General features: G+C 37.3%; 1 protein-coding gene and 2 long non-coding RNA genes across 3 annotated transcripts; 1 reads left to right on the forward strand and 2 right to left on the reverse strand.

The window, feature by feature from the left end:
• Nucleotides 1–3739: 3739 nt before the first annotated feature.
• LOC102801534 (alpha-tocopherol transfer protein-like) lies at nt 3740–7304 on the reverse strand. Its single transcript, XM_006820975.3, has 4 exons — nt 6842–7304; nt 5319–5512; nt 4875–4985; nt 3740–4232 (listed from the first exon to the last, which is right to left on the reverse strand). The coding sequence occupies exons 1-4, from the start codon at nt 7218–7220 to the stop codon at nt 3978–3980; spliced, it is 939 nt and encodes a 312-aa protein (XP_006821038.1). The 5' UTR covers nt 7221–7304; the 3' UTR covers nt 3740–3977.
• Nucleotides 7305–9472: 2168 nt separating this feature from the next.
• LOC144359170 (uncharacterized) lies at nt 9473–13893 on the forward strand. The gene is made up of 2 exons (XR_013421953.2): nt 9473–9667; nt 13683–13893. It is a non-coding gene; the product is annotated as an uncharacterized LOC144359170 (long non-coding RNA).
• LOC144359169 (uncharacterized) lies at nt 10501–11310 on the reverse strand. Its single transcript, XR_013421952.2, has 2 exons — nt 11163–11310; nt 10501–10678 (listed from the first exon to the last, which is right to left on the reverse strand). It is a non-coding gene; the product is annotated as an uncharacterized LOC144359169 (long non-coding RNA).
• Nucleotides 13894–14407: the final 514 nt, after the last annotated feature.

Genomic DNA, 14407 nt, shown 5'->3' on the forward strand with positions numbered 1-14407 from the left:
TTTAGTTTTACGTGTATTTATTTAGCATTTAAACTATCTTGTTGAGTTCAACATAAGGGCAAGGGGCCTTATCTTACTGCATACAGTAAGTGTGTTTTCTCATGTTGTGTATTCGCCATTATACTCAATTTGTAATGCTGGGCATTTTTAAGTGAAAACATCCAAAATCCTGGTTTTCTCCTCCGACGATGAGCTTTCCAGTCAACTTGAGTAATAATCAACATTATAATACAGTATATTAACTTGACATTGGAATAATAGCATATTTTTACATCGTGTTCCCAGCAGCTTCGTTTTTGGCTCACGTGTGCAGGGCACACAGGGAGGCCAATGTCATTACGATGTCTGTCTGCATGGATGGATGTGTGATAGGACGGCATGGCAAAACTTGTTCCACCACTACGCTGGTGAGGATTGGGGAATTGTATGTAAACAGTGCATTTTGCATACGTTGCATTTATTTTAGTGTAGGTGAGTGGTATTCTAAGCAACTGATCGGAGTTATTATTAATTATCATATACGTGTAGTAGATGGTAAAAATGTGTTGAAAGTTCAAGTGAACACGTTAACATTAATTTGTTGATATGTATGTTGAGAGATACCGCTCGCTTCGATGTTATTACGTTAAACAAATCAACGCCACTGTATCTGAAAGGTTATTGACCCTTCACCATATTTCGAAGACATGTAATTATTAACATCTGCATATTAATAACGAGCTTGTTTAGTTTTATTGATTTGGAATCTAACGTTAATTTAATATGAATTGATTGCACGTTGACGCATCCAAATCTTCACATGGAACGCATTAAATGACAATGGATGGCAAATAAATAAAACTAAAATGTTTGAAAGCGTCATACTTCTCGATGAAGTGGATGAATTCCGTATCACTGTCAAACTGATTAGACAAACGCCAATATTTCAAATTTATATATCGTGTATACACTCGTGCCAGGTTCGTCACCCTTCACCACATTTCGGTAGCTGTAATTATTAATTAACCCGATCGTTGGCAGAGTAACAAACCCCTTTGCTGTGTCGCGCGTGTCCCTGGTATTAAGTTCAAACTGTATGCAGAGGACATCTCGTCATAGACAGCATATGCATAATCAGACATGTAAGCATGGATGTATTCGAGTGAACTCGGGGTACACCGATGATGGGGCGCAAGACCTACTACACTTCTTTACCAAAGACCAGTACCTGCGCGTTTTCTCAATGCATCTATGAAGTGATTCTCTATGTGTAGCAATTTAAACGTACATTAGGTCGTAGCGTGGTGCTGACGTTTTTATTTTACTGCTGGTACGCTCAATCGCTCGTTTTATTCAAATATTCTGTCCAGTACCCGGAAAATGAAATGATCATCACCTAGGTAATGGAGGATTTCTATCATATCTCTTATATTATCAGAATGCCGATCGAATAGTCAATCCTCTGTTGAGTGCATGTGATCGCTTTACCAATCTTCTATATATTGGCCGGATTTACTACAACATATGGTGGGGGGGGGGGGCTATTGGAGTTGATGCTCGACTTCGGTAATGTCAGTTATGACGAAATTGTGCTCAAGAAAACCCGGGGCGTTTTCGGTCAACCAAATTACTAATATAAAATACGATTAAATAAAACAAGAATTTCCAAATATCGCACGTGTTTATCGTACTGTATTACGTGTTCGTTATTTTTCAGATAAAAATGTCCAAAATCGTTACAAAACTAAATTATTGGTTTATATTTTTTTTTCCTAGAAGCTCGATTGGAAATCATAATACATGTACATTGTAGTTCAGCCGCTATTTATGCTTTAGTCGGTTTTGCTGGTTCGAAATCCTCCTTGACCAAATTGTTCAAGTCAACAGACGAAAACCTCGTCAACTTCAGACATTAAACATTACTGAAGCTACACAGTCCTAGCCAAGGTACAAGGTTTTATTTATAAAGTACGATACAGTTATGCAGCTCCAATAATGTCGGTTTCCAAGTTCGACCTCGTGACATTTTCAATATGCTTTTGCACTTGATACAAAATGTACATTACGACTTCTCGTTCGAATTGTATTTCTAAGGTCTATGATTAACTGACAGTTATGCAAATTTTTTTTTGATAAATATTTGTTATTACCCATAAACAAAAAATTACAGGCCAATCTTTGCTTCGTCGCTAGTGTTCTTAGTGTGTCATTTATTTTCTGCAACCGACGTTTCTCTAGAATCGGTCAGTTCTTTGATTGCAATCTGTCAAATTTACGAGTAAATCAGGCAGTTTCAGACGGAAGTAGGTTCTCTCACGAGAAACGTGCATCTGAGGCTCGCAGTTTGGAGAGTTGTTCGTGTTTAACCTGCAGCACCATCGCGGGCTGTGTTGCCACACCTTTAAGTAACGCCTTTTGTAGAAGGCACTGAGCCAATGACCTGCAAATATCATGTATTAATAATAGCATCGTCTACGCGCACGGTTTCGTATCCATTCACTCTCACTCTCACTCTCACTCCACAGGGGGGGGGGGGGGTTAAGCTGGAAAATTATACCTTTAAAATTCACGATTACGTCACAGGGAACGACATGTTGAGTTTCATCACAAATCACCTGCTTAGAATGACCTTGCATCCACACAGATCGGCGGTCTGGAAATCATAGACTCGAATCAGAGGCTGTTGCTTATAAACTGACCGTTTGCGGACAAAGTAATAGTCCCTTCCAAATGAACAGGTATTGATTAGAACAACGAAACTACAAAACGAGACGTGCAAAAAACAAAAAAAACGTGGAGTTAGAGCAACGGTCACGTGACGAAAAGTGGTATAAATGATTTTACGCTCTGATACAATTCTGACATTCTTTCATGTTCAGAGTTCACAATTTGTTATACTATTAAGTTTTAAATAAATTATCCGCAAGTCTGTCAGTTAACTACTAGTACTATTATTCAGATTTGCCAATTTGAACTGGCCTAATGACAGCTACCATGAGTCCGGTCATTTTAACTCCCGCTAAATATTATCCTGTTTGGTTCTAATTTTGAATATTAAATATAACGAATTGTCGTTGGTAGTATGTAAATCCGTTTATGGTATTCTACGATATTAAATGATGGCCAAGAGTGTTCGGACAAAATATATACGTTACTTTAAGTCTAAAGAATACGAGCTTATTTGGATTGTGATCACCTGCACCGTTTATAGTCGAAATGTTTATATTTAAAGAGCGCCATCAGACGCTTACTCAAAGTTAGGGGTACTTGGTTCTTGACACACAAATTCAATGAAGGGCACTCTTTATTTTGAGGGGCACTCTTTTTACAGAAACAGCGTTTTAATCAAATGTCTAAATCTTGATTTGATTATTTTTTCAATGTAATGTGCGCCAAATAGAGTGAATTACGGGAACATTTAGTTTGTGTCAGCCATCAATAAATGGCATAGGATATAAACCGACTTTGTATACGTTTAAGTACAGAGAATTCAACCTATCCCGTCCCAGGTTATGACGCGCACGCTGTTTTGAAACGCATTTCATTGCCGCCTTGCATTTTATGACCCAACGAATCCACTCTGCATAGAAAACATAATCTATAGTGTTGCTCTGTTGGGTCCAAAGTTTCAGGATGATTAGTTCACATTGGATGTGATTAGATGCGAGTTTGAAATAGCTATGAATAAAATTATACTGAATTCCAGTCAAACTATGTGTTTATAACAAACAACTTCCTAAGATCAAAGTGAACGTAACTATTCGTGTGGTGGCGCTCTTTAATGAACCATCTGACATACTCGCAACTTCAATATTCAAAAATTCAACCCAAATATCAATTTCAATATATGTAATCGTAAACACACTACTTAAATACACGATTGATCGTCATTGGAAGTTATGTACGCCTCTTTAGTTTGGCCTACGCAAAATAAATTAAAACTTTCACGAAAACGGATATGGCTGCAGAAGATGCATTGTGATTTTGCTTGGTTTGGTTCACATGTCCAGTTTCTTGAAGCTACCAGTCAATCCACCTGCCGCGTCAGCACCCTGATCTTTCCCACCCAATGTATCAGCAGTTTTCGGAAATCCGTACTTGTTATTTTCAATGAATTCCTCTGTCATACTTTTTATTATCTCTCTCCATTCTTTGTTGTCATATTCCTGCACAGCGCCCCCAAACTCCACGGGTAGAAGAGTGGAAGGCACCTGGTTGTGCAAGGCTCCAAATTCATCGCCGTGGAACTGCAACTGCCAACAAGAAATAAACACGAATGTTACATATGATGTGTTCACACTTGTTAAAGCGGGAGAGTCGTCCCCTGCGCATGCGCGGGAGTCCCAAGCGACGATAACACACGCTAAAAACGCAAAGGCTTGTGGGTAGACGCTTAATTGTAAACAATGACACGGTATGGCCATCTGACGCATGCGCAGGTGACGACTCCCCCGGTTTAAATGAGAAAGTATATACACATCACACCATTCCTGTAAGTCGCCCTCTAGCGACAAAACGTATTCATGACGTAAATGCGTGACAGCAATGTCGTCTTGGCTGAATCCCGTCACGTCTCAGACGTCATGGCGCACAAAAACAAAAGCCACGCAGAAACCCAGCAAAGAAGGCCCTCTAGAGCATGGCTCGTGTTTTGATCTTTAGTCGTCCGTCAATTAACTATACTACAAAGCACAAACGATTGGATAGTCTCATTTGTCGCTTAGACGACATTGTTTTCAGCCATTACGTCATCATAACACTGTCGCTGCAAGGACTCAGTTTCCACTCAAACGTCAAGATTATTTAGGTAGTTTTTCAAATGTATTGGCGCCATTATTTTTTAACTCATTCTGATTTTTTATTTTTTCCAACACTGATTACTTCATCGGACTTACCCTTTTTTTAAGTTTCTCACTCAAAAACGGTCTAAATATGGCAAAGGCAGTGTCAAACAGTTTTGGTTCATTCACAAAGTGCATTGCTTTGAAGCGAAGCGGCAACGCATTCTGAGAGAAAGAGAGAGCAAAATTAGATTTACGTTGGTTTGAGTATTGTTCTGTGCGATTCAGTTGGGTACGGAATTATACCTTTCTATAACACTTCCGTATTCGGAAAATGCATAAGAACATTAAATAAGTGGTTCTTTATAACACGTGTTCAAGACTATTAATTTCAGTTTTATCAGTAGAACATATCTGCACCATATCTTCATTTTATTTTTCGATCAAAAATAATACAAACAAACAAACAAAACCGATTTGAACATTTCATCATTCTTATTAGGTTACACATTCAACGTTCACAATATTTGTAAATTAATGTATAATTAAACAACTCACTTGCAGAATGTCCAGCATTTTCCTCGAAGCAGATGGCCCCATTTTAGTGATATGACCCATATTGAGTCCACCTGCGTCTCCGATAACAACAATTCCGTTGATCTGTGTCTCGTCTTCGGCAAGAAGCATCTCCAGCAACATAGTAGCAGTTCGAGTCAACTCGGAGGCTCCAAATTTTTCAACATCCCAATTTTCTGGACATAATAAACGTTAAGTGTAGTAAGCACCACGTGAGGGGTGTCGTGAGGGCACATTTTCACGTGGTGTCAGCGACTTAGAAGGTCAACATAATTCCCCCACCAATAAATCATTATCTGATTCCCCCATCTGCTTACACCGACCACTCACAAACCACGATTACACCTACTTCACGGTATAAAATAACTCCACCTCACAACAACTCACTGAAACAGGTGCAGCCAATGGAGCTGATCATCGGAAAAGCTGTTCCAAGGGATTTTTGTTGAGGGCAGTTTTTTTTCTATATTTTGTAGGGGCGGGAAATATCAGTACCCCCCAGTGGGCAGGACAGATTTCTTAAAAAATGCAAGGACAGGGAAACTTGCTTTAGTGGGCAAGGTACTTACATAAAAAATATCGCAGTGTGGGCAAAACAGCCTTTAGGGCAGAGTATAATAAAAAAAATGCATTGGGGAAAATGACACCAGCTAAATGTGGGTAGCTGTGTGCTATCAATAACTAAAAATGCGAGTCACCCACTGATTTGCTGAGTGGTTAATGTATTCTAGAAGCCCATAGAAGCCAATGACTCGATGAATTACGCCACCAATCGGTGTTTTTTTAATGAGGGGGGGATGAATTTGGTCAGCAGGAGGGCAAGAAAGGCAAGTTGGCGGTAGGGGAGTAGGGAAAAAAGTGTTGTTTTTTAATGAGGGCAGGGGAAAGATGAATTTGGTCAGCAGGAGGGCAAGAAAGGCAAGTTGGCGGTAGGGGAGTAGGCAAAAAAGTGTTTTTTTTAATGAGGGCAGGGGAAAGATGAATTTGGTCAGCAGGAGGGCAAGAAATGCAAGTTGGCGGTAGGGGAGTAGGCAAAAAAGTGTTTTGTTAATGAGGGCGGGGGAAAGATGAATTTGGTCAGCAAGAGGGGAAGACAATTATTTTTCAGGTGGAGGGTAGCTTATGAACAGCTTTTTTCAATTTATTGCTCGTTGGCTGCACCTGCTGAAACTGTCACGCTGAAAAATAATGCAAGAAATCGCCAGCTGCAACGCGGTTGCTGATTGGTTATTCGCGCTGTCAACCAATTAGCCGGTGAATAATATTAAAATGATGATTACGTTCGTTATTGTGTAATGAAAATGTACCAAACCACAGTCCCTCTATCACTAGATAGAGGGACTGTGACCAAACCCACTAAAAGCTATTTGGGAAAAGGAAAGCTAAGCAAGTACATACACTTAACCGTCATTTTGTATAAAATGGCGGCATAAAATAATATAATTTAAAACGAACTTATTATATATCAAAACACGGATACGCTTATTAAAAGCAATTCAAATTACCCATTTTAAAGATGAGCACACGCCGCCCTTCGTTATCACGACCATGAGTTATAAAGTGGATGTTAGCTTCTAGAACCGGTAAAACGGTCGAGGGTAGAGCATCAGTAAAGACATCTTTATACTGTCTCCGTACTTCGTAGTAATGTACCAGTACCTTAAATGCTCTGTCTGCATCAAATTTCTTTGCTCTCAAGAAACGAATAAGGAAATCTTCGTCTGTGCGAAATTTAATGTCCGGTCGGGTGTCTATTAATTGCTGTAATTTGACCAGCTGTTCTTTGCGCGTTGTCTCATCTTCGTTCAATTCACGTTTGGCTTTCTGCTGTGACGTCACACTAAGTGGACATCTAAACTTGACCCTTTCTGCTGCTGTCGTCATAGTAGTAGGCCTTTTGAATATGAGCGAGTTGTAGTGCTGTGTTCTTTCCGCATGCGTGCCTACCACTATATGCTTATTCGTTACGTGATTGGTCTAGATCAAAGTCCGCAACCCCAGAGGTCGTCGTGCAAACAGGTGACGTTTCCACTTGTCTCCTGATTCATCGCCGTACTTTGTGGTATCTAACCTCAAGTATAATTACAATTTATTCAAACTAACGACATTTTTAGATAATTGAATTTTTATTAATATGTTCTCCCATGAAACTATACACATTTGGTTCACACGACGTTGCAGTATTATTTAGGATCAACAACTACATTATAAACACATAGTACAGGAATTTTATAAATAGATTGTTTACTAATTGTATTTAGTCGTGGCAACTTCACAATGCCTTAAACCGTGAGACACATCCCTGGCAATCACGTGATCGTGTCAACGGCTGCAGCGATTGGCTGATCGCATGTTTACTTTGCGATGCCTTAGCGTTTTGTTGTCCTATTGGTTTTCACTGACTGTAAATTGCAATCACGCCAAGAACACAAAACATGTGAATAAATTTAAACCACATTTAAAAAAAAATCATTTGAGACGATGAGGCAAAGCAAAAACACAAAGTCACGTTACAAAACCCAAATATTGAAACAATGTTCAATAACTGTCCGGTCAATGATTTACAGCTGTAATAGAAGGGGAAAAGTTTGGCAGCTGGGCGTGACCTCAGCTGACGGTTTGGATAAATAAAGCTGGACTATCTGCAATGAACTAATGTGTATTCATTTGGGTCGAATCTGGTATCTCTACGTGTAAGTACAGTCCCTTCATAGAGGGACTGTGGTGTAAATATTACCAGCTAAAAAATGGTCTGATAAAGTCGTGTTCTACATTAAAAAGGAAATTAAATAGTACCTCTAAGTTGTTAACAAAACAACCAACCAACCAACCCATATATCAAACACCAATATTATACTATTAAAAACAATATGCAAAATTAATATAATATAAAAAGGAGAATATAATAACATTTTGCTGTCCCAACTTGAATATATGGAAAGTGCCAACCAAAAAGACTACTGATCTGTGCTGAGAAGCCTATGTAATCAAAAGATACAACAATATAGGGAAAATATTGGACTGAACATTTTTCAATTCTTTATAATAAAACAAACAATAACAATCACGAGTTACAAAATAATCTTGTAGAAAAAGAAATGCAACAAGTTCCGAAGAAATTCTTAGCGTTGTTAGCAAACTAAAAAACAATAAATCTGTAATGTAGCTCAAAGGGGAATTTCGGGGATAACTCGCTTCTGCAGTGTAGGGATACCATACGACCTTATAACGGAACACTGAAGTCATTCACACACCCATGTAGTCAGACACAGTGCCATGCTATAACCATTTCGTTCTATATTTATATATGTGCTTTCCCTTAGGAAAAAATACCGATGCCATGTTTGCAACCAAATTTTCCTATTTTGCATTTCAATCTTTGTAAGGTGGAGTCTCTTGAAAATGGTGGAGGGTGTTTAATTATTTTAATATTTCCTTTATTTAATCGAATACTTTTACAATTATTTCAGTTATTTTAATATTTCCTTTATTTCATCGAATACTTTTACAATTATTTCAGTTATTTTAATATTTTCTTTATTCAATCTAATACTCTCACAGTTGGTATTTATTCAACTACTTTGGAGGACGAAGCGACCGCGACGACAACATCTCCTGCAGACGACGCGATCTTGACAACACTACGACGCCGAACTCAACCGCTACTGACGCCGACTATGTGACGTTTTTAATTTTTTCAGTTCATATTACCTTTTTACTTTTATATTACGTCTTAATTCGCTGCGTTAGAGTTTGTATGTGCCTTAATTTCAGTGCCGTATATAAAAACAGCCATTATTACCTCGTCAAAAAGCTTAAACAACATTTTGGAGTTATCATTTTATTACACAATAATGCGAAATCTGAAAATGAGGAAATAAGCAGGTGGTAAATGATCAAAACTAACAAGAGTATTATGTGATGTTTCTATTTCCCAATTTTTAGTTTATTGCAATGAATACTTGGAAAAAGAATGGAGGAAGGTACTGCAGTCGACCTATTTTTCAGTAGTGTATGATGAATATTCAAGATTGAAGAATATCAATTTGCTGTCTTCTTGTTTAGTAAATATTAACTTGAACAACAAATGCAACTCTCTGCTCCATAGACCCGGATGTTACAGCTTACTTAGTATATGGCCCCTGGGGAGAACAGTGCCACCGACAATCACTGTGTGAAAACAAAGTTAGTTAGAAATTAATACGTTGAGGGCTTACCCGTGCAAAGATGAATGAATGGTGGAATCACTTTCTCGCAGACTGGTCCTGTTCGCATCACATCAATAACTGGGTCGTGAAAATCGTGGTTTATTGGTCAAACTTATATTTCAGGTGAGTAAAATACATGTATTTTACGCCCATATCGCGCTGTGACACCGTAATTTCTTACACAAAAATCACAAGCGGATTTTACGTTTCTATGTCATGACAATATTCATAATAATTAGTATCGGTATCTTAGTATAAATGGTTTACTATCGTTTCAGTCATTATTTGAACGATAACGTTTATGTAAATCCTACACTAGAGTTATTTACCGCGTTTACACGGCAGCATTTTATTGGATCCTTACGGCTCTAGGGCCTCCAGCCATCAAAATGACCGCGTATACGCGTTCGGCTCGAGCCGACTAAAGCCACGTTCGGCTCGAGCCGACTAAAGCCACGTTCGGCTCGAGCCGACTAAAGCCACGTTCAGCTCGAGCCGACTAAAGCCAAGTTCGGCTCCAATGAACCCTCGGGGTTGAACTCTGATAGGATTGGGCCTTGACATGGCTCCGACTGTGTAAACGCATCGGGGCCCAACGATCGGGCCGAAATCACGCCCTCAAACAATCTGATTAAAATCTGATATAGTGTACGGGCTTTAATTATTTTGGCTATAAACTTATTTTAATTTTGTGTTTTATTACTTTTGTTATTAATGCCTTTTTATTTTATTATTTTACTTTGATTTTGATTTTGTGATTTTTTTAAAATTCCGCCCTACATACATCTGATCCGACGCCTACGTAAGTCCTGTTCAAATCTCGCGTAAGTAACAGCCAATCACAGGCCCCTTTTTATACAGGCTGTTGGTTGCTTACTTTTCAGTGTAGCGATACTCTACGGGCAATCTTTCTGTACATTATATTTTGCCCACTTGAATAAACCATTAATAGAAAATTGCTAGTATATTTTTATTTACAAAAGAAATTCCACAGCATTTTACAATTTTTTTCATTACATTGAATATTTTGTTCACTTCCAACAAATGTGTACACTTCCTGATACATCTTCGCCAGCCAAGGTTCGTTTATTCAGTCATCGCTTCAATTTTACATCAAACACTGAGCATAATTATCTAGAACGGAAGCAAAAAAATAAGTAAATCGCAATGATTAGAACACTGTAAACAGCTATAGTAAACAATGCAAATTTTAAATTGTATAACGGTCACCGGCCCACGGCATCGACGCAGAAAATTGGAGCAAAAACATATTTCCTGATCAATTGCGATGTGTTCCAAATAAAAAATATTTTATTCCAGTCCAAATCAGCTCAATTACTTTAATAAAGAGTTATTGTATAATGTACAAAATGTTGATACATTTTGATGAATATTTACAGCTACGGCTTCAATACCGTAGACGGTTTTGAACCGATCGTCAACAAAACATCACTCGTCTCCAGGGCAAGCGACTGGAAAAAGACACCGGTGTTCGGTCGAACTGGTGGAAACAAAATCGTCACTCCCAGAATAACTACGCAAAATAACGATCTAAACTCGAACCACAATATAAACATAAAAAAATGACTTTCGTTGCATTTGACAATGATAAACTTACCGAAAAGCCGTGTTCTTCTCGGTCGCTAACGTTGGTATAATCCGCCATTTTATTTGAGTGTGTTTGCCACCTGACTCTGCCCGGTGACGTCATCATGTGCGCTATAGAAGAAGGTCTGTGATTCGTTGACTAAAATCGTCGACAGTGGGTCTCGTTGAAATCTCGTTACATAGGCATCGGATGTATGTAGGGCGGAATTACAAAAAATCAAAATCAAAGTAAAATAATAAAATAAAAAGGCATTAATAACAAAAGTAATAAAAAATAAAATTAAAATAAGTTTATAGCCAAAATAATTAAAGCCCGTACACTACATCAGATTTTAATCAGATTGGCCCTCAAACAAATGGCGGAGACAGCATCGTTTGTAATTTTGCATAATTTCTGGTTCGACGAAGAGTTATGCATATTAATTAATGAATTAATTATGCAAATAAGGTAATTAACATGTATTGATATTAACCTAAAAACTATCAGGTCTGTGCAATGTCCTATGATATCTATGTACCAAGTTACCAAGAAAATTGGCTAATCATTCAAATTACCCAAAACTAATCAAATCTGCATCAAGTTTCAAGTTTCTTGAAAATCCAAAGAGCGGCTCTTCAGGTATCAGTGGAACAGTCATGGAACAGCTAATAATTAGCTAATTACCATGCAAATTAGGTAATATAGTTGACTTAAATTTTAATATAGTTGCGATATGAACTTGATTAAAACACGTTCCTACATAGGAACTTTGACTTTGAGTTGACTTTACGGTAAATAATATAATTTTGGCTTGTGTCATCATTTATGGCGGTTTATTATGAGTTAAATAAGGGGTACTGATAATTATTAAATGTTTTGTGTGTGTTGGGAAGGTGCACACATATTAGTTTCTAGACACTGCATGTTTTTTATATATAAAAGTTGTAGAAGCTAATTTTCTAGTGGGTACAAGTCACATATATCTATATAGAAGTCAAGTTTCTTGAGTACGTGTCACATATATTTATATAAATGCTAAGTTTCCTATGCACCTGTCGTGTATTTCTGTCTAGAAGTTTAGTTTCTCAAGTACTTTCTGTGTACAGTACACAGCTAGCCATGTATAGATCTTATTATTCCTCGTTCGAATGAAGTCCGAAAATGGAGACTTGTAATTCGTTCTCTCCGTCCGTCCAGTTTAGCGGTTTCATTCAAAATGGCCGACTGGCAGACATTTTGTTTTTGGAAAATGTATTTTGGACATGCTTTGTTAGTTTTCATTCAAATTTGGTACATACTTTATACATGTTAGGATACATGTCCATGACAATTTGTTTCAAAATCAGATCAAGGATGGCCAATTGACAGCCATCTGACTTTTTGGCCTTACTACTATATTTCCAAGATTCATGTACCATTTTCATTTGTATTTGTCTTAAACCGGAGGGGTCATCACACAATACGTGGTCGAATTTGATTTAAATAAACAATCTGTTGTATACGCCACTTGGGACTCAAGTTTCAAGGACACACTCGCGACAATCCCTCCACTTTAATATGACATGCACAGAGAGAACTTTCAAAAATTTAACTGGGGCTGTGTCATTTTTAATGACTTGTTTTCTTTGGTTCTCAAGCACCTGCCAACTATTGTACTCTGCTAGCTGTGTATAGACCTAATTTCTTGAGTATACTCTGTGTATAAGCAAGTAAGCTACATTTAGCTGAGTTTTCTTGCATACTGTTGCCAAATACAAAATGTCTTTCGGTATCTATTGCATATCTATGATGTATCTATAGTGTACAGGGATCTTCATAAGGGTGTTTGGTTATGATTCAAATCAACTTTGTTTAGAACATAATGCGTAACTGAAGATGACATTATCAGTTTGCTAATGAAACAACAACAACAAATCTGCATTGCCTGTAACTTACAGATTGGTTAACAGTTAAATAATTAAACATGGTCTTATGGTACATGTGTCTGTGTGTGCAGTCTAAGCTGTATCTCAGACATACCTTGACCAATTCTATTCTGTTTTTGTGATTGGATCAAAAATGGCCGACTATTTATATGTCTTGTACTTGCTTTGATCAATGTACCTCAAACTTTATACAAAGACTGCACATAGTGGCATACAACTGCATATACATTATTTTTTACAATGTAAACAACGCAGGTTTTTGACATGCTCAGAATCAGATCTTGTGTATGTGTTCTTTGGTTTTCTTCCTCTAAATGTTATTTTTTCCATTATATTATTCTGTGTCAGTCATGTCCTGGATTTGCAGTAGATGTTTCTTACAAAACATAGCCATAATGCATTTACTGGCAGTTAAAACACTGATAGTTATTTTGTATACTTTATATATTACTCACTTTATAACAACAGAATTATATAATGTTTGACATTAAATACATAACAAGGACTGTTCATTGAAAATGCCTGTTTTATTTTTTCCTTTGATTTCAGACAAAAATAAATGTCTATTATCGTAAAATTGGAAAAAGATTCCCATACTATTAAATTACTTTTCATTAACTTACAGAAAATCATCACAACTGTAGAATGATAGTAAAAAAAAAACAAGATAGCAATGTGAGACTTTAAATATCATTGGTTGTTGATGAAGAATACACTATTTGATGTATGAAGATAAAAACTATACAGCAAGAGATGAATTGACAGACCATATGAAAACAGTCATTGACATTAAGACACAGTTGTTCTATTTATAATATATACATATATATGGTAAATTCAGGGAGAAATGTGTGTTTTTTCGACTTGAAAGTTTTTTCTGTTTTATTATTTGAAGATGTACTCTGCACAAGAACATTCTGAACAATCCACAATGAAGGATGATGATCAAGTTGCAGCAGAAACAAGTGTCTCACCAAATGATAAACATCAAATGCAATCCAAGAATAATTCCAACACTTGCAGCTATTGTGGGAAGAATATGGTCTGTAAAAGTGCATTGGTCATTCACATTCGAAAACATACTGGTGAAAAACCATATCAATGTGAGCAGTGTGCAAAACAATTCACCCAGGCACAGTCTTTGAAAGATCACGTAAGGACACACACTGGTGAAAAATGCCAATGTAACTTGTGTGAGAAAACATTTTCTTGGATTGGTCACTTCAATGAACTTAAGAAATTTCATAAGACAGGAGGTCATGAATGCAATATTTGTCACAAAAAATTCACTAGTCGAGGAAATGCAGCTGTGCATACGAGTACACACACTGGTAAAAAGCCTTTTCAATG

The sequence above is a fragment of the Saccoglossus kowalevskii genome, chromosome 14, assembly GCF_978046115.1.
Source record: "Saccoglossus kowalevskii chromosome 14, keSacKowa6.1, whole genome shotgun sequence".
In the NCBI taxonomy this organism is placed as follows: domain Eukaryota; kingdom Metazoa; phylum Hemichordata; class Enteropneusta; family Harrimaniidae; genus Saccoglossus; species Saccoglossus kowalevskii.

Coding starts and splice junctions, on each gene's coding strand:
- LOC102801534 (XM_006820975.3), bottom strand. CDS start 7,220: ATGACGACAGCAGCAGAAAGGGTCAAGTTTAGATGTCCACTTAGTGTG. Junction 4,986..5,318: donor AAATGCTGGACATTCTGCAA/GTGAGTTGTTTA, acceptor TCTTTCTCTCAG/AATGCGTTGCCGCTTCGCTT. Junction 4,233..4,874: donor GTGAGAAACTTAAAAAAAGG/GTAAGTCCGATG, acceptor TCTTGTTGGCAG/TTGCAGTTCCACGGCGATGA.